Source organism: Lycorma delicatula, chromosome 4 (assembly GCF_047948215.1).
Source record: "Lycorma delicatula isolate Av1 chromosome 4, ASM4794821v1, whole genome shotgun sequence".
Taxonomy (NCBI): Eukaryota; Metazoa; Arthropoda; class Insecta; order Hemiptera; family Fulgoridae; genus Lycorma; species Lycorma delicatula.
The window spans coordinates 17,750,359-17,771,876 of record NC_134458.1 but is presented as its reverse complement, the minus strand read 5'-3'; the positions used below and the strand labels follow the sequence as shown (position 1 = coordinate 17,771,876).

The window sequence follows — 21,518 nt, the reverse complement described above, 5'->3', positions numbered from 1 at the left end:
TTATAAATTTATCTATATTATTATTTGGTTGGTTAAATTGAAATAAATTTGCAATTATTCATTTTTCTTGATCTTGGAAAACAACTTTTGTTAGATTTACTAAATTATCATTTATATTAAATTTGTCTGATTTTTCTGTATATTATCAACATATGTACAAATTATACTATCTTTATTTATTTCTTTCATTGATCGTTATTTGATTTACATTAAAAATGTTATCTGTTCTATATATTGTATTTTTCTTACTATTTTTAATTTCTATCAAATCATGTATTTTTTTGTGACTTGTTTTTATAATTTATTATATATATATATATATATATATATAGTGTTAATTTTGATAAAATCATATATATACAATTGAGTATAATATTACCCAAAATTTTTAGTAAATTTAAATGCATATTATATAATATAGTTAATGTTTATGCTATTCCTCTTGTAATAAGCATATTTTATCTCCTGTTTTATTCTGAAATTTTCTGCATATGCCTTAGTTTTATTTATGATTTTATTATACTGAAATACCTTAATGTTTATTTTTTGCATACTTATGTATTACAATTAATTTTAGACATTTTTTATTGAAATTTATTGAAATTAATGACTACATAATTTTATGTGTAAATGGTAAAACTTAAAGGACAACTTTGCCTGGTTGGAATTTATTATTAATTTATTTAGATTAAATTTTTTATAGTCCATTTTTCCTCTATACATTAAATAGCTATATATAATATATTTTTCAGCCTCCTCAAAGTATAGAATTAGAGAACACTCTTACCTTTACTTTTTTATGTTCGTTAGAACATTTTCAGGTCCAAGCCCATCTTCAGTGATATTTTTTTATTTTAATAAATTTTTCCTTGTCTACATATACACATTAATTTTAGCTTTTTACATTTTATTTTGTAAAAATTGTTTAATAAAATTTAAATGTCAGAACAAATACTTGTTCAGTCAAGAGAATGAAAAAGTATTACAATAACTATTAATTTATCAATATCTAATGATTGTATGCCAATTTAAATAATAACCTTATCTGCTGTAATGTCAGAAACTTATCTACAGAAATTTGAAAGTAGAATAGTCTATGACATAAATCACATACATAAAATTTTATTATGGGTCAGATATGTATATGATACTTTAGTTACATATGAACCAGTTATACGAGGTCTGCAAATAAAGTAACGAGACTATTTTTATTTGGCACTCAAAGTGGCAACACTGTAAAATTACTGGTAAACATATGGTTATATGAACAGCTGATCTATATCTATATTAGGTAATATTTTTAGTTTATTGTTGCCATGTGAGACATAAATAAACTTTTCATTACACGAGTTTTGGTTGTACGTTGAGAAAATGAGTGATACTAATTATGAGCAAGATTGTGCAATCAAGTTTTGTGTTACTCTGTAAGAATGCTACTGAAACGTTTTCAAAATTGAAAAGGGCATATGGAGATAATGCTATGTCATGAGTCCAAGTTTTTAGGTAGTTTAAAGCATTTTCATATGGCCAGGAATCAGTTGCGGATGATCCATGCTCTGGATTTGCAAATTAATAATTGCAGATGTCAAAAAGTGACGACAATGTTGAGCGAATCAAGACTTGATATGGTACAACCAGCGATTATTAACCGTCAGAATGATTGCAGAAAAATTGAATTTCAACCATACCACAGTCCAAACTTTGACAAACGAATTGGACATGAAAAACGTTTGTGCAAATTGGTCCCAAAAACCTCACTATTGAACAGAAAACCAACAGGGTGGAAGTGTTGCGATCTTCTAGGGGAAATTGAAACTGATCCTGATTTTCTAAAGAATGTTATTATTGGTGATGAATCTTGGATATCTGAGTATGACTTAGAAACAAAATGCCACAGCGAGGAGTGGAACACTTCAAACTCACCACATCCCAAAAAAGCAAAAATGAGCAAATAAAAAATCAAAACCATGCTAATTTGTTTCTTCGATAGTAATGGTATTGTCCATAAGGAGTTTTTGTCTACAGGACAGACTATAAATTAATATGTTTACCGAGAAATTCTTGAAAGACTGGGGAAGAGTTGCCTGTGTGAGACCAGCCATCAAAGACAATGCTGCATCATTCTGGAATAGTAGAAAACATAAAAAAAAATGTAACCGACCATCTGAAGGATATTTTGATTTCTGAGTTCTAACACTGCTATGAAGAATGAAAAAACCATTTAAAGCGTTGCGTGGCTTCCCAAGGGACTATTTCGAAGCTGATAGAGTCCATGTATAATTAAATTGTAAATAAAAAACATTAAATAATTTCAAATAAATTAAATTCTTATAAAAAATTAAAATTTACATATGAAATGGAATATAAGAGAAAAATAAATTATTTAGATATAAATATTAAAATAAATAAAAAAACCAAATAATAACTGGAGTATATAAAAACCTTCCTCAAATGAAATCTTTAGAAACAAAAATTCTAACCATCCTTGGTCCCAAAAGATTAATATTTTTAAAAACATGATAAATACAGCAATAAAATACATAAACAGTAAACAAGAATTGTTTAATAAAATAAATAGTATAAAAAAATTTGATATAAAAAATGGATATCGTACATCATCGATTGATAATGTATATATAAAAAATATAATCCAGAATTTTTCAATAACACAAAATTACATTAATACCCATAAATAAAAATTAAAATAGTGAAAATATTTATATAAAATACTCCTACACAAATAAAATTATATAAAACTTGATTGATGCATATAATAATAAAAAAATATAAACCTACTTATAGGCCTGATAACCATATTATAAAACATTTAAATATTATATTAATAAAAGTGTAAAAAATAAATATGATTCTTCCGGCATTTATAAAATAAAATGCAACAACTGCAAAGATGTAAATTGGTAAAATAAATAGGTCCTTTAAAGATAGATTTAATGAACATTTTAGATCATTTAAAGATAGAAAAATAGGTTTTTCAAATGTAGCTGACCATCTAATAAATAATAATCATAATATAACTAGTTTAGAAAATAATTTTGAAATAATTATGGAACAGTAGAATAATAGTAAAAAATTAGATATTTTTGAAAAATTGTATATATATATATATATATATATAAACGTAAATTCAGCCTTATAAATCTGCAAACAGAATTTGATGGGGTGGGGACATTCTTATTAAAATTATTTATGTTAGTATGCAAAGATAAGATATTGATAAATTAATAGTTATTATATTAAATTGTTAATATAATATTAATAATAAATATTAAGATCTTTTCAGTAGTTGTGAAGGGCAAAGGTCAGGAGGACTTAAATGGCCATATCAACATCACTCAATCTTCTGAGTACTGCCCAGCTGAAAGCAATGGAAAACTATGGTTTTTTTTTCAACAAAATGTAACTCTCTGCATTTTCATATAACAAAGATGGAGGCGCCTTCCTTGGTAAAATAGTCCCCCAATCGGATCTCTGGGTGGGGACTACTAAGGAAGGGGTCACCAGAAAATTAAAAAATAACATTCTATGAGTCAGAGCATGGAATGTTATAAGTCTAAAAATGGTTGATAAGTTAGAAAATTTAAAGAGGGAAATGGATAGATTAAATGTAAATGAAGTAGGAATTAGCGAGCTTCAGTGGGAAGAGGGAAATGACTTTTGATCAGGTGAGTTTAGAATAATTAACACAGCTTCAAATAAGGGGCAGGCAGGAGAAGGTTTCATAATGAACAAGAAGATAGGGGAGAGTAGAGTATTTCAAAATGCATAGCAACAGAATCATTGTATTAAGGATTAAATCAAAACCTAAGCCGACAATGATTGTTAACGTCTATTTGTCTACAAGTGCCCATGATGATAATGAGGTAAAGTACATATACGAAATTGACAAAGCAGTTAAACACATAAAAGAAAATTTAATAATAGTTGGAAATTGGAATGCAAGCACTGGAAAAGGCAAGGAAGGAAATATTGTGGGTGAATAACGGGCTGGGAAAAAGGAATGAAAGAGGGGACCAACTTATAGAGTTTTGCACAAAGTATAATTTAGTAATTGCCAACACCCAGTTTAAAAATCATAATAGAAGAATATACACGTGGAAAAAGCCAGGTGATACTGCAGGTATCAGATGCCTAGATTAAGCAAAGATTTAGAAATCAACTCATCGACTGCAAAGCTTACCCTGGAGCAGGCATTGATAACGACTATAATTTAGTCATAACGAAGTGTAGACTGGGGTTTAAAAACTGAAAAAAAGATGTCAGATGTATCGGTGGAATTTAGAGAAGAACAAAGAGAACTGGTAAAAAACCTTAGATGTCAGAGGATATATTGCAGCTGATGGATAAATGTAGAAATATAAGAATGCTAGTGATGAAGAAAGTAAAAGGAACTATTGACAATTAAGAAATACTATAAACAGAAAGTGCAAACTAGCGAAAGAAGAATGGATTCAAGGTGGAAAGAGAAATGAACATTGGTAAAATAGACAGATCATACAGGAAAGTTAAGGAAAATTTTGTTGTACATAAATTAAAATCTAATAATGTGTTAAACAAAGATGGTACACCGATTTATAATATGAAAGGAAAGTCGATAGGAGGGTGGAATATACTGAAGCGTTATACAGAGAAAATTAATTAGAAAATGGTGTTGTAGAGGAAGAAGAGAAAGTTTAGGGGATGAAAGGGGAAAAACAATACTGAGATCTGAATTTAAGAGAGCATTAAACGATTTGAATGGCAGAAAGGCTCCTGGAATAGATGGAATACCTGCAGAATTACTGCGCAGTGCAGGTGAGGAAGCGATTGATAAGATTATACAAACTGGTGAGTAATATTTACAAAAAAGAGGAAGTTCAGTCAGACTTCAAAAAGTGTTATAGTCATGATACCATAGAAAGCAGGAGCAGATAAATGCGAAGAATATAGAACAATTAGCTTAACTTGTCATGCATCAAAAATCTTAACTAGAATTCTGTACAGAAGAATTGAGAGAAGAGTGGAAGAAGTATTCAGAGAAGACCAATTTGGTTTCAGGAAATGTACAGGGACAAGAGAAGCAATTTCAGCACTCAGATTAATAGTAGAAGGAAGCCTAAAGATAAACAAACCAACATACTTGGCATTTATAGACTTAGAAAAGGCATTTGATAATGTAGATTGGAATAGAATGTTCAGCATTTAAAAAAAATTAGGGTTCAAATAAAGAGATAGAAGAATAATTGGTAGCATTTACAGGAACCAAACAGCAACAGTAATAATTGAACAACATAAGCCTGTAATAAAAAAGGGAGTTTGACAAGGATGTTCCCTATCCCCGTTACTTTTTAATCTTTACAAACTAGCAGTTAAAGAACAATTTAGATTGGGAGTAACAGTACAAGGTGAAAAGATAAAGATGCTACGATTTGATGATATAGTAATTCTAGCTGAGAGCAAAAAAGATTTAGAAGAAACAATGAATGACATGGATGAAGTCCTATGCATGAAAATAAACAAGAACAAAACAAAAGTAATGAAATATAGTGGAAATAATGAAGATGGGCCACTGAATGTAAATAGGAAGAGAAAAATTACAGAGGTAAAAGAATTTTTGGGAAGTAGAATTACTAAAGATAAACAAAGCAGAAGTGATATAAAATACCAAATAGCACAGACGAAACAAGCCTTCAGTCAGAAATATAATCTGTTTACATCAAAAATTAATTTAAACATCAAGAGAACATTTTTGAAAGTATATGTCTGGAACATAGGCTTTATATGGAAGTGAAACTTGGATGATCGGAGTACCTGAGAAAAGATTAGAAGCTTTTGAAATGTGATGCTATAGCAGAATGTTAAAAATCAGATGGGTGGATAAAGTGGCAAATGAAGAGGTATTACGGAAAATTACTGAAGAAAGAAGCATTTGGAAAAATATAGTTAAAAGAAGAGACAGACTTATAGGCCACATATTAAGGCATCCTGGAATAGTTGCTTTAATACTGGCGGGACAGGTAGAAGGGAAAAATTGTGCAGGCAGGCAACATTTGGAATATATAAAACAAATTGTTAGGGATGTAGGATGTAGGGGTATACCAAAATGAAACGACTACCACTAGATAGGGAATCTTGGAGAGCTGCATCAAACCAGTCAAATGACTGAAAACAAAAAAAAATATTATTAGATGTAAGTTTTCTATACACTGATGTTTCAACTTGGTTGTCTTTGTTTATCTTGATACTATCATCTGGAAAATTTAACATTCTATTATTGTCTATTTCAAATGTGAATTTTAAATTTTCATTATACAAATTTAATTTTTGTAAATTAACATTTATAATGTAGAGTTTAGCATGTTGTATGTGTCAGCTTGCACCATCTGGCCGGAGCCAGGAGTTTCATTTTTCTGCTAACAATTCATGTGAACTATTTTCTGATGGCAACATTTGGTTGTTATTGTTATAAAAAAAGTTTGCTCTAATAATTTTTTTTTATAAAATTTCTACCTCTGGTGAATGAAATATTGTCTGAGAGAAAGGATGATAGTTCTCTTAACTACAGTATTTATTCTTAGGTAAAATCAGATTTTATTGCAACAGATAATGTAATCCAAGACCTGGACACTTATGAACAAGCATAAACCATTGGTAATAATGAAGTTTTCTTCATTGCTCTCAAAGTTCATGCACAGTATGAATATAATATAGGCAGAATTTTAATTTCTTTATGGTTCTGCCCAAATTCCTTTACAGTATTCCAATTCATGGAAGGAGATTTCATATTGACTTTTGTGGTGAAAGTTCTAATGCAGACATTTTTAAGAATTAATCAGTTTTAATTCATCCACAATACCGGTTTCTACATCATGTTAGTTATAAACTAACTCTGAAACTGTAGACTTAATGGGCGCCTGTAATTCAGGAAATGCATTTCACAGTCTACCTGACATTTTATGAATGATAATAATATAAATTAATATTACTATAGTAAAAAAAAAAAACTTTTAATAATGAATGCATACAGATTTTGAGTAAAACATGAGCTAGGATAATTCACTGAATACTTACCACTTGCAGTAAAATATTAAGAGTACTGAATCATTACTAACTACAGTACGTCTACTTGCTGGTGAGTTCTGAGTGGTACAGCCTTGTCATGTTGACACTGGATCTCTCAATGTTGTCAAAACACAATTTTTTACTATTTTGTAGAAATTTATTCTACAGACAAATTTGATTCACTTTCTTATCATTTATCATTAGGGTGTACTTTATCAACATGATTTTATTAACTTCCTTGATGATGATTATGACCAACAACAGTAAAAGCTTTTTATATTACATACATGCTTTGATATAAGAAAGTATCCTAATTTCTCCAGCTAATTATTTTTATTGTAAACTAAAGATTATTTTACCATTTTGTGTAAGAGCCTCAAATTTACTGCACTAGAAAATGAGAAATGTATTTATAAAAAACACAGAAGTTAAGTTAATGAATGACCATACTTTTTCTAAAACTGTTATTAGATAGTAAAATATATCACATGAAAATTTCTAATAACTTACCAAATCCCCAGTCAATTCCTTTGTCAGTAACATTAGATGTGATTGTCACTCTTTCTTCAGTTTCAAGAACAAACTTTTCTTTTAAATAGCTTGGTGCATCTATTGTGAAGAAACGAGTGCTGGCTCCAAGTTTAAATGTAAATCCATCCTGGAAAAATAGGGATGTTCATTTGGCAAGTATATAAAATATCAATAAATTTTCTTTAGAAAGTAAATAAAATTTTAGATATTCAAAGGAAAGATAATATTGCAATGGGTTAGTTATATGAAGCTTCAATGAAAAATAACAAGTAGTAATAAGTACACATTGCAGATACGACCTTGCCTTTATGTTTAACTTGTTCAATATAACTCAACTTCCTGTACTATACCTATGTCACAAAAAGAATGCTTATCTTTTTCAGTAAACAGTTGAATCTGGCTGTTGAGGTAATCTTATGAACCTCTTTATGGAAAAAATCAAGTTTAATATCATATTAAAACTTGTTCATCTTGCAAGAGGTAACACATCATCATCTTTTTCAGTTGTATGATGTAACTACTTGAAAAATGAATAATAATTTTTTTTTTTGTGGAGGGAGGTGGAAATGCATTTACGCATGGAGTGTCGGGCTCCCGCTGATGGTATTATCCAATCACTATCAGCAGACTACCGACTAAAACCACCCCCCTTTCTACCAAATTCGACCCGGAACCGTTTAACACATTACTTCTGGTCGAGTCCTCCTATACTAGCCCAAATTAGGTGCTACCTAATTTTCAGGAGTATCCAGGCCAACCTTTTTGGCCCTGAGAATGTTGCCAACGAATCCGGCTACACTTTCCCAGCTGCTCAGGTCATGGGCATCATCGCAACCACGTAGTGGGGACTCAGTGCTTCAAGATCCGCCTCTAGTGTCCCTCAATCTGCCTCCCACCAAGCACATTTGAAAAAGGTGTGCTCAGTGTCGTCCCGTACACTGAGGCAATACAGGCAGTCAGAGGACGGACATGGAGGTAAGCGCGGAAGTACCAGTGATCCGTTAAAAATTGGGTCATGTAGTACTCCACCTCTCCATGCCGTCGCTCCATCCACGGTCTGACCAGAGTGATAAGCCTTGCGGTACATCGTCCTCTGGTCCCAGGTTTCTTGTAGCAGCAGCAGCAACAACAACAATAATAATTATAATAATGCTCTGAGGTAGATAATCCCCACGTCCGGAACATAACATCTACGTTCCACGTCCAGGGAGGCAACAGCTGTACTTACGTACAATACATATAGCTGGCTAACGGGGTTCCGAGTAAATTCCTCGGATATGCTTTTTCTTTTTGACCTGTATCCATCATCAGGTCACCAGACGGATTTGATTTTTCGGTCACCTGCAGGATATGAACAATTAAATGATTTGGAAATGGACTCACACCATATTTAGAGCTGGTGATGTGGTAGCCAGGGTCAATGTTATTGCAGGTGTAACAGAGACCCTTCCGTTGTCCACATGCCCCCTGCGATGGCAAGCATGTAGCAATGGTGCCCATGTATGTCGGTGCATGGGAGCTCTGAAAGCTTCGGTGAGTAGGAGCCTGGAGTCAGTGCAGAGATTGCGCATCCGCTCTCTGCCAGAGCATATGCCGGTTCCACCGGAGTACTGGATCGGACCTCCAAGGTTGGTAGTCCTGGAGTGGGGGTGTACCCCAGCAGCTAGCCTTGCTACAGAAGGGATAAATACAAATGAATATACTTGAACAATCAAACATGGCAGAGGGTGCACATAAACACCCTGGTTTAGAAACCTCCGATTTGCCACAAGCGAAGAGGAAAAAGTAAAGAACCAGATAAAATTAAGAAAGATGCTGAAAAAATCAGTAAAGACTTAAGGAAAAGTTTATTTGGCTATAATGTACCTAAGCTAAGATTTTTAATTATTACGAAGGAGAATGGAAACTTCCAAAAGGTTAGTCCATTCTTAATCGCTAGAGAGATTGCTAATTGTACTGGTTGTCCTGTTAAAGAAATCCGGAAGACTTTTAATGGATTGCACATCATAACTTATCAACGACAGTCAAAGCCAGAAAAGTCCAGGCATTGAAGAAGATTGGTGAATTTGCAGTATCTGTGCAACCGCATAGCACCCTTAATACATCAAGAGGAATTGTTGTTTGTCGTGATCTTCTAAACTGTACAGAAGAAGATGTCGAGTCAGGGAGTGACTCAATGTCGCAGACTAACCATGAGAAGAAATGGTGAAGTTTTTCCTTCGGCCTTGTATGTTTTGTCATTCAATAGGCCTAACCTTCCTGAAAAGGTACGAGCTAGCATACATCGGCTTGATGTACGTGCTTTTATTCCGCAAACTATGAGATGTTTTAAGTGTCAACAATTCGGACACACTGCAGCTAGATGTGAAGCGCAGGAAATATGCATATGTGGAATGAAGACACATGAGGGTGATCCATGTAAAGACCCTCCAAACTGCATTCCATGTAAAGACCCTCCAAGCTGCATTCCATGTAAAGACCCTCCAAGCTGCATTAATTGTAAAGGGCACCATAACTGCTGATCTAGGAATTGCCCAGTATATAAATTGGAAACGGCCATTCAGGAAGTTAAAACGCTTCAAAAAGTCAGTTATCCTGAAGCGAAGAAAATTGTTAGTCAATGAACACCTCGACCATCAACCACTTATGCAGAAGCAGCTGCTGCCCTTCCACATCTAAAATTAACGGGGAGCAGTTGCTTAATACAATAGCACCAAGTCTTGTGACAATGATTGAGTCGACTCATCGGACAGAATCAGTTAAACATGAGAAGGCTCATTCTCAGACTGACGTCGTTGATATAAGAAACGTGCCAGCGCAGCGTAAAAAACTAGCAAAATCTGCGATCATAATGCCTCCAATTGTTGTAATAAATAAAAATCATGATTTACTGAAAAAGGAAAAAAGATTACTCCGTCGTCGAGTCAGAAGGCTAAGGAAATTGTGCCAAGAGTACAGGAAAAGTCTGAGTCTACCGAAATGGAGGTGCAAGTCATTATCGAAAAAGCACCAAACACAGACAATAATAAAACTGTATGCATAGAGCCTCCAAAAGCTCAGAGAGCCGCCACAGTAAGAGTGTCTATATCAGCCGGCCCCAGCACACAGCCTTAGAGATTGAATCCAGTACATCAGCCGCCGAAAATGCATCGCTTGCGAGTTTAGATTCAATAGCAACGATGCTTACTGCACCTACTAAGCTTTCATCAGCTGATGTAAGCTGGCGAACATCATTGGCATCAGAAAGAGAAGAAGATGCCATGTCCGAGGCCTCAGACACACTGTTTGAAGAATGGAAAAACGGTGCAAGAAAGGATGGCCAAAAGGAAAGCCTAGATGGTAAACATTGGATTCGAAAGTTGATTAGAATATGAAATTATGAAACTTTTTTTTAAATTTTTTTTTTTGAAGTGGGACGGGGCTAATGACCAAAGTAGTCGATGCCCCTAAAAACCTCAAAAAAATAATAATAATAAACCCCTAGAAGTATGGAAATTCTTCTAAAAATAGCCAATTTTTCTGCTGTTTTCTCAATGGTACAATTACAACAATCCATAACATTATAAAGAAATTATATAAAAGCTGACGTTCATATATATTAAATAAAAGCATTGTCACTAAAAAAAAAAAAAAAAAAAGTTTGGTTGGTTTCAATAAGGCAGTCTTTGATAAAATTCACTCTTGGTTGGCTCTCAATAAAAAATAGGACATTATTTTGCAATTAAACATGCATTTCAACATAAGTATTACACTGTGCACATAATGTCATAAATTACATTAACATGGAAGCTGGTTGTAAAGAAAAGAAATTCCATTAAAACTGTAATTAACTTCAACCATCCCTTAAATGAGAGTAGTTGTAACATAGTTAACACACATGTGCAACAGCTACATACACAAGTACGAGGTACATGCACTATATACCTGTAGGTACAAGTAGTATAAGCTTATGTGAAATAATTTGACTCATTTAAAAATTTTAATGCGGATATGCTGAGTCCTCGGTAAGCATTAAGTAATGATAAGTATTTTCAAAAATTTTCTTTATGAGATCAAAGCAAAATAAAAGGTTGATAAGTATGAATAGGTTTTGGGGAGCTTAATCCCTTTTATTGAGAAGCGAGCAATAAGGACTCATTATCCAAAAATAGTAAGAAGATTTTTAAGATTTTGATATTTTATCTTCATATTCTCACTGCATCGGTACATCCAGACAATTAAGTGTTTATCAATCTCACAGCAAAAAAATACATGCGATTGATCTTTCTTCAGACATTGGTACTTTTCTACTAATGGGGAATCCTGAATTTTTTACCATTCTTGTACTTTCTAATTATGTAATTTTATTTTTATATTGCACTTTATCATAATAATATATTTAAGTTGAATAGGATCGTTAACCTATATATTTCTTTGTTACGTGAAGTTAGCCTAATCTACTTAATAATACTACAGTGTAATGCTTTTATAATATTCCTTGCAACACTATAATTTTATTTAGTGATGACTCATCTTGTGTTTGGTTGTATTTCACAGTGGTAGTGATCATCTAAAAAAAAAAATGATGAATCGCTGTCCTTGGAGGAAGATGCTCGCTGCCTACACCGTTGTAGTATTCCTCTGTTTGATTGAATTTGCCAGAACAGACACAGTATGAAATTATAATTTGGTAAACACATACAGTAGTACTGTAGTCATGGTGATCTGCAAACAGTTCAAAGAGTTGTGACTGCCATTCATAACTGCCTTCCTTTTTATATACAGCTAGCACGAGAAATTTATTTGTTTTATTACCATAGGCTTCTAGGCGACTGCTTTGTAGCAGAAACAAATAAAAGTATGTTTATGTAATGGAAGAATCATGAGAAGCAGACACTGCCAAAGCAGTGGTTTTATTGTGGAATGTCATGAAATGAAAGAGGTATTCCTGCAGTTAGTGCCTAGTCTACACCATTAATCAGTATTGTAATTAAAAATAACATTAAGGATTGTTCCATCATTTATTCCTGGTGGCCATATTGCACAAACATTTTAGAGGAGTCTGGTTTCCAACACTTTAATGTAAATCACTAGTTAAAGTTTAGTGATCATGAAACTGGCATGTACCACCCAAACAGTTCAATAGTTGTGGGAAATGCAATCTGGAGGGATAAAATAGATAGAGGCACTGCACACCATCACTTGGAGCCCTACCTCACAGAATTCCAGTGGTGGCTGCTAGGACAGGCGATCTATTTTAAGATTTTTTCCTGGTACTAAGGACTTCTGGCGTCCAGTAATCCACCAATGATATTTTATTTGTATTATATTTTTATTATATTTTATTTTGTATTATAAGTTTAATAAACATCTACAATCATAAATGAATAAATATCAGTCAGTTATGAGATGCCCCCCATTAACAGAAAAATACCCAGATATTTCTTGACATTCAAGAGTAAGATTCACCAAATCCAGCACTATAAGGAACTTCTTTTTTTCACTGAAGAGAAGAATCAAGTAAAAGACTGTATTACAACAACAGATACTATTGTATTACAGTGTGAAAAGTAGAGAACAAAAAACCTCCTGCTTGTTTCCCAGAGAGGACAGCCCCTTGTAAGTAGTAAGCAGGCTTGTAGGAAAAAAGGATAAGGTTCTTTTTTCTAACCTCCTGAAATAATGGCAACACCTCTCCTATAGGTGAAGAAACTGGGTGTCTAGTCAGTGTAGGAGGCTTCAAGAGAAAAAGACCTGCAAATGTTTTCTTTCGGATATATCATGAAACTTTCTGTTCAGTCAGTTGAATATAGATACAACCCATAATGTACTCCCTTGAATAGACTGAATGCAAAGTATTTTTTATTTTTAATTGACAAATACATAACAGTAACTGTAAGTCTATACTCCCTAATGTAATATATTTATAATACATTAAATTTAATTTTACAGATTCCATGATTTACATATACAGAGAAAAGTATATAACGAAACAATAAGAGAAAAGAGGAGAACAAGGAGAAACATAACGTGAATGCAAAAGACCGGAGAGAATATTAAAATAAATTAACTATAAATATAAATAAATAAACTAATATAAATATAAACTAAATATACTTACCACATGACATGAAATATATAGTACAATAAATATTTAGCAAGCAAGCACATAATTACAATTAATAAATTTATCCTTTTGGTTTAATCTTGTCAGTCTGTTTCTTTCGATTATTTTCTTTTCTATACATATGTACTACTTTATTTTCAAAAAACTGTTCAAAGTTATCAAAGTTTGATAATGATTTAAAACAGTTTTCATCCTGACGTTTCATTTAAATGAAAATAAATTTAAAAACAACCGATTGAAATAGCATAATGTTAGAATAGCTTATAGATATAGCACTTCTGTTCTTAAGGGTCTGTTTTGTTTACTACATCTTAGCTATACGATAAGGGTTAACTGTTCCCACAGAGAATGCCTCATTTAGAAAAAACAATACTAAAATTTCAAAACACTTGTTGAAATTCAATAAACAAAAAATTTCAGGTGTATTAGATTAATTGATTCGACCAAATTAAAAAAAAAAAAAAACAAACTGGGAATATCAAGTGGATACTATATATCAAACGGGGGTTTAAGCTCATGAAAATATTACTATTGCCAGTTTTTTTACCTTAGTAAAAAATTATTAATGTCGATGGGAATAATACTTCTGAAATAATTTTTACAGATAAAATTACCCCTACCATTCTTTTATAACTTAACTTTTATAAGAAAAATCATTCAAGAACTTTTTTCGTCATTTTATATTATTTAAAAACAAAACATTTTATAGACTTTTAAATGAAAATAAACTTAAGATTGAGTCGTATATTTTGTAAGCAAGAGAAGTGAAAAAACAAAAAGCATAATATACATCAAATTATACATGTTCTGTCTTACATTATTTTGTTAAGAATTCATTTAAACAGAAATAAACATATTTTACCAACAAACAACCCTAATCCTGATCACCACTGTAAAATCATTGTCTACTGTTCTAAATAAAACAGTAGTGCAAAGTGAATATAGCATTTATGCTGTTGGAATCAATACCAATAGTGGAGAATGTGATATATTTTATTTCATGACAAAAATGTTAGACAAGAGTCTTACAGTTAAATTACATGCATTTCAAACAACCACAGACACATGTATGTTATAAATTTATCCAAATTTAACTGAAAAATCATCTATTAAACTTGGAGAAGAATTGTTGATAAAAATAATTTATCACATTTTTAGTTTCAGAGAGTGTTACCTTCTAGCTTAAGCCAACTGTTTTTCAATACTATAGCATAACAATATTTACATAATTACATTTAAACAGTAAACATTACATTCATTTGTATGTTTTACTGTTTTAAACATTGTAATAGTAAATCCAATAGATCAGTAAACACACATACTACATGCTTTTATTAAATAAGCAAATAATTTATTTACAACTGGGGAAGACACAGTTGACCCTTCTTGGGTGCAATCCATGCATGAGATCCTATAACATATACTAGACAAATTGCAACAGAATTTCTGACACTAAACATATTAAAAACTAGAATATAAAGAATCTAATATAAAGTTCTTAATTCATAGAAGAATAGAACATTAATACATAATCATAGATACAAAAATTATACAAGCATATATTAAAATAGTTACCGGCAAATGAATGAAAGTTCTATGAGGAATCAATTTCTTGTTCACAAATGTACCATTAGCAGCATCCAAATCATAAATGTAATATCCCAAACTGGATTCAGAATCAGGATTTCCATACTGAATGACTGCATGATATCGGGAAACAGATTCATGTAATAAATGAATATCATTCGTATCTTTTCGGCCGAGTGAGTGTAAGGATTTTGATAAAATTATCTGTCTGGTCTCCACACCATTTTTCACTTCCTAAAAACAAGAGATGACATAAAATATAACATTTTAATTAAATAAATTTTGTTAACACTTGCCTACAAACTGGGACTTCAAAACAAAATTTTGTTACTTTTCTAGACAGTAGTGAACATATTTTTATTATAGTTACAAGTTTGAATAGTGAAGCATCAGTAATTTTGAAACTGTAAATCACATTTTACATCATTAACACTTTAAAATAGGGTTATTCCACATCAAACCAATGAAAATAAATGCACTTCTCAGATTCATGTCCAGTAATTCAAATAAAATTTACAGGTTTGGTGTTATCGATGAAGTGATAAAAAAAAATATTTTTTTTTTCAGATTTTTCAGTCACTTAGTTTTTTGTGTAGGGCCCTGTTAAAAAAATTCAAAAAGCAAGGTTTGGGTAATTACAAAAGAATAATTTTTCAAATCCTATAAGAGATAGAGAGCTCATTTAGGTGTCAATTTAAAGCTCTTGGAATGGGCTTTCATATGATACGATATGATATATGATATTTTTACTTTACAAGATATGACTAACTTTCATATATGACATGATGTCACAAAAAAATGAGAAGTGTAAGCAAGAACTTGGTGCAAATATTTACTTTTCTTAAACAAGGTAACAAAATTTGTAATACTTGTCGCAAATAGTTAGAAGCATCTGCTAAAAATAATGCTGAAAATCTACTTCTAATGAAGAATTTCAACAATTAGTGTTCCCCAGAAAAAGATGAAGCTGTAAATGCTCTGAACAAAAGTTTGATTGTTTTAAATGAATCATCTATTCAGAAAAAACTGAAAAATGCATCATTATACATTTTGAAAAACTTCTTCAACACTCATTTCTTACTAGTTAACAGTCCAATTACCTTACCCGCCTCTGAAAGAAGGTGAATATCTTGTAATCTGCGACTTTGCTGAGAACTATTCATTCATTCTCCAGGATGCAGCCCAAGGTTTCCATTGAAACAATGCACAAGTAACAGTTCATCCCTTCACAATTTATTTCCAAGATACAACAACAAAACCATTGATGCATACATCTCTTGTCATAATTTCTGACTATTTCACACATGACACAATAGCAGTGCACCTTTTTCAAAAATATTTAATTTGTTTCATGCAGTATCATTTTACAACAAAACCAAACCTGATCTATTACTAGAGTGATGGTGCTGCCTCTCAGTACAAAAACAGGCTCAATTTTCTCAGCTCTGTTACCATGAGTCAGACTTTGGGATCAAAGTAGAATGGCATTTTTTTACCACATCTCATGGTAAAAGTGCATGTGTTGGAGTGGGAGGGGCTGTTAAGACTTCCAGCTAGAGCAAGTCTTCAAATGACTTACAATGGCCAGATCGTGACTCCACAACAGTTGTATGACTGGGCAAATGGACACATTGAGTCAATATATTTCCATTCCAGTACAATTGAACAGCATAAACAAGAAGAGGCTTTGATAAGTAGGACAATGACAGCAAGAACTATACCAGGTACTCAGAAACTCCACTCTTTTATTCCACTGAACAAGAATCAGATGAAAGTGAGTGTGTTTTCATTTTATAACAACTCAACAGCAGCAAGAACAACAAATATTGAGAATGATCTTGAATTCACAGAAATCGTTGGGTTCTTGATTTGCAGTATGTACAATGGTGGTTGAGGTGTGTTGTGAGTCAAATGAGGAAAATCAAACAATGAAGATGAAGTTCTTATATCCACATGGACCTTCACCTTCCTTCCACTACCCAGACTTTGAGGATGTTCTTAATGTACACAGGAGTGATGGTATTTCAAAAGTAGATCCCAGGGTACAGCCAACAGGAAGAGCAACCTTTCAGAGCAAGAAGTGAACAATGCTAACCAGAAGTTGTAAAAAGAAGTGTACATTGTGTAATTCTTCTGTAAATATCTTTGGAAGCTATACAAATTGCAGTTAAGTGGCAAGTACGTACAAGTTCCTCATTTTATTCCACCATGATAACATTGCAATCCCATTATGAAATGTTTACCACATATACAACACAGTAGGAAGCAAAAAATTTTTTTTTCAAATTTAAAAAAATACATTTTGGATATATTCAAGATCAAATAAATTGTTTGGTTGAACTATTAATTTCACAAAATCTTGCCAAGTGATATATCACATGAAATCCCATTTCAAGAAATTTAAAATGACACCAAATTGAGCTCTCTAGCTCTTATAGGAGCTGAAAAAATTATAATTTTTTAATTACCTGAACCTTACTTTTTTACAGGGTCCTACATAAAAAAACTGAATGAAAAACCTGAAGACTTTTTTTTTGCATCACTTTATAGATATGATCAGTCCTGTGAATTTTGTTGAAACTGGTGATGGTCAAGTTACAAGACTTGCTGATATGACATGGAATAACCCAGTAAGGTAGCAACCTATTTTATACTACCAGGATATACATTGTTTAATAAATAGTATCACTCCATAATACAGAAAACAATACTGATTTTTGCAGACAAAAAGTTATGTAGACTACATTTGTTGCTATCTTCTTATTTGTAGTTTCATATAAAAAAGAAAAATCATTCTGAATTTCACGTACAACTTTCTATAAAGACTTAACATTTTTACAAACCTTGGTATGTCAAGCTCTCACCAACAATTGTAATAAATACATTTAAAAATAATTCAATCTACTATTAATATATGATGGCAAGTTATGAAGCTGCTAGAGCTAATGTATTTTTTCTAGTTACAAAGCTGGTAAGAAATTTATATGACTACAACAAATTGCTTACCAAATAAACACAGAATAAAAAACTTAGCGTCCTCAACAATTATTAATAAAATTAGAAAAATAACATGAAGAAAAATAAAAGGATAAATGAGCTATATAACTTATCATAACATAAGTCTAAAACATAATAAACCAAATTGTCTGTAAATGTTCCAGATTTTCTATAAAATTCATTTATATATGTAAAGAAAAATGATGAACTGGATTTTATTAACAAGGAGCATCTGTTTCCTTTATATTAATTAGTCATTTTGAAAATACTTCATGAAGAATTCCAGATAGATTAAAAATACAGAATGTGTTAAAATGGAACATAATGTATTTGAAATATAATGGATACAGCAATTAGTGAAGTATAACCTGGCTAGTTATAAATTGACTTGGATACAATATAGCAGCCAATACTAAAATAATCATCACAGTGAATGAATTAAATGACAGGCAGCATAAAATAGTGTTTTATATTTACTTTTATAATGAAGATGATGGTGTTCATCACTTGACTTCTAAAATAAGAATCATATTATTATCAAAACGATTTCTTGTTTTTCCAAATCTACACATAATATTATTCTTAATAATTACATTTAAAGATATCCGAGGTCATAAAAGCAAATACCCTAAAACAAATACTATAACTTTTCAACAAATGCAATCTGTGTTTTATACAATATTCAGAGTTAAAAGTAAATTATTATTATAGTAACTAAGTAAGAATAACTACAGAGTTATACACCACTTTCACCAACAAAAAATGTTAAATAGATTTTACCAAAATAACCGTAATATTTAAATAAACCTTAATATTCTAAAGTAAACCATGAAGCAGTCATTTTTGACAAAGCGTGTAATCTATTATACTTCTAATAGGCATATATTAACATCGAAAAATTGATGAAAAGAACAGTCTAAGGTAACTGAAACTAATCCTAACAACGGAAAACTGTATGTAGTCTGTTACCTAATGGAGTCCCAACAATTTCACTGAAATCAAAAAACTAAACCGTGTTTTTAAGGCAGGTTTTCAAAAACTGTTGTAAAAAATATTGCTAAGAAATCTGAAAGTTAATATACCGTTAAGGTAAACGGATGTTCCGGAACACAACTCCAAGTAGGGATATTATACTGAGGAGGCACTACCAATTCACTCCTTTCAACCGGTGGGTTCGCGATATCTTCTGGCTCACTAGTGTCTTCAGGTTGTTGGTCTACAGACTTGCTGAGAAATGGAACTACCTTTTTATTTTTCTTCATAATTCCGCAACACGGCAGAACCGGCATCTTAAATTCATTTATCTCGTTATTACCAGAGGACTGAGAACTTTGATCATCATTGCAATCCATACTTATTGATTTTTAACCTCACTTTATTACAAGGGTCGTTAAAATCTGTTCAAACAAAATTATTTCAGATTCCTATTTACAATTGCTTAAAGAAAAAGCACAGGTTATACTAGACGCTGAATAACAACTATAGCCAACAATGGTTTGCTTTACCGCAATTACAGGCAACAAAGAAGACACATTGCATTCTAACGTACTTCATGGACTACCTACTAGTAATGGGAAGAATCGTGAACGAGTCGTTCCTTCGACTCGATTCTTTATACTGAACGAAAGAATCGAGAATCGGTTTGCAGGAGAAACCGATTCTTAACAATGAAATGGATAACGACGGGAAACCAAATCTTTCTCAATTACAATTCGATTCATAGCAATCTTTCTTATCCGTAGCTTGTAGTGGGGGATCCTCCTACCATACCAAATTCTAGCCTGCATTTATTTTATTTATTTATTGTTTTCCACACGTGACGCATAACTTATTACATCGCCATAACTAATGTTTATTGACATTCGGCAAATTTATTACTTCTGATTATAAAATATTTTCATTATCTGTGCTATTTAACTGAATAAATCTTAAAGAGGTTTATCTTAAGCCCCATAAAACAATTTTTGTTTATCAACTACAGCGAATGAGAGCCAAATATTTTTTTTTCAACTCATTAAAAGTATTTATATCTTTTTTTCTTGTTAACCTACGGAAGAAGCGTCAGGAATTACTTCAGAAGATGAATAAGGGTGATATGTATGAGTGTAAATGAAGTTTAGTCGTGTAGTCTCAGGTCGACTAGTTCTGAAATGTGTGGCTAATTGAAACCCAACCACCAAAGATCACCGGTATCCACAATCTAGTATTCAAATCCGTATAAAAGTATCTGCCTTTACTAGGACTTGAACCTTAGAATTCTCGACTTTGAAATCAGCTGATTTGCGTAAACGCGTTCACTACTAGACCAAGTAAAAGTATTTATAACTAGAAAATTTATCTTTAACTAATTTCTCTAAAGCTATAAATGACAAAATGAATAATTAAAAATAATATAGCTTGTACCATACCTTATTTTTGAGTGATCCATTGATCCGTCTTTGTTTTTTTATCACATCGATGTTATTTTATATTTACTTTATGTTTTTACTAATACGCGCAGTTACTTACACAGACACACACAAAAATTTTGTTTTTAAAAATTGTTGGTTCTATTATCACAAAAAATAAAAATTAAGCAAAATAAATAATTAGTTAATACCTTTCAAATAAACTTTATAGTATTTTACATATTTACATGTAGAAATATAATTTTTTCGAAATTCTTTGATGTAAGTCTATTTCGCCTTTTTGTTATTAACTGTCCCGCTTTTGAAAAAATTCGTTCTCAGGGAACAGAGATTGCAGGAATGCAAAGTCTAGTTTGCATTGTTTAAAATAATCTTTGATAAATTAACCGCTTTTCTTTCCACCAAGAGAGAGGACTTTGTGTTCTTGAGATGAGCGGTTCATTTATATATTTATCTAGCTCTAAAATTCATGCTACTGTTGGGTTTGAATTAGTTAAAATTGGTGTTACTTTTTTATTAAAATCTTTCCGTGCAGTTGAAATGGAGGGTTCACTAATTTCTTGTTCGGTTTCAAACATATCGCCTTGTTCGATCTCAATACTTCGAACTTTATGTGAAAGTTTTGTGTAAGCATTTTGGTAAGCTGCTTCATCTTTAAAGCGAGGATCTAATAGCATGCTTTCAAGCAAAATATTATTATTTTCAACATCCTTAAATCTATGTTGCAGTTGGTCTAACATCTTGTTACATACTTTAACGATTTCAGAATTCTGAGTAGAAGATTTAATGATAAGTACATGTCTTGTCATCGCTCGCGCCAATAAACAGAT

At 31.8% G+C, this 21,518-nt stretch overlaps 1 protein-coding gene across 5 annotated transcripts in view; it reads right to left on the bottom strand.

Annotated features, from left to right (window-relative positions):
* LOC142323146 (kanadaptin) overlaps positions 1-19,839 on the bottom strand; it is a 58,543-nt gene extending 38,704 nt beyond the window's left edge. For 4 of the 5 annotated variants that reach the window (XR_012756032.1, XR_012756031.1, XR_012756033.1 and 1 more), the window contains exons 1-3: positions 19,363-19,839; positions 15,272-15,517; positions 7,570-7,717 (exon numbers count right to left, since the gene is read on the bottom strand). Coding sequence is in view for 1 of the 5 variants with exons in the window: in XM_075362412.1 (XP_075218527.1) it covers positions 7,570-7,717; positions 15,272-15,517; positions 19,363-19,632 (664 nt within the window). In the remaining 4 variants the exon portion in view is untranslated. Of the gene's footprint in view, positions 1-7,569; positions 7,718-15,271; positions 15,518-18,757; positions 19,313-19,362 lie in introns of those variants that run through there. The other variant, XR_012756034.1, reaches the window with a different exon arrangement.
* Positions 19,840-21,518: the final 1,679 nt, after the last annotated feature.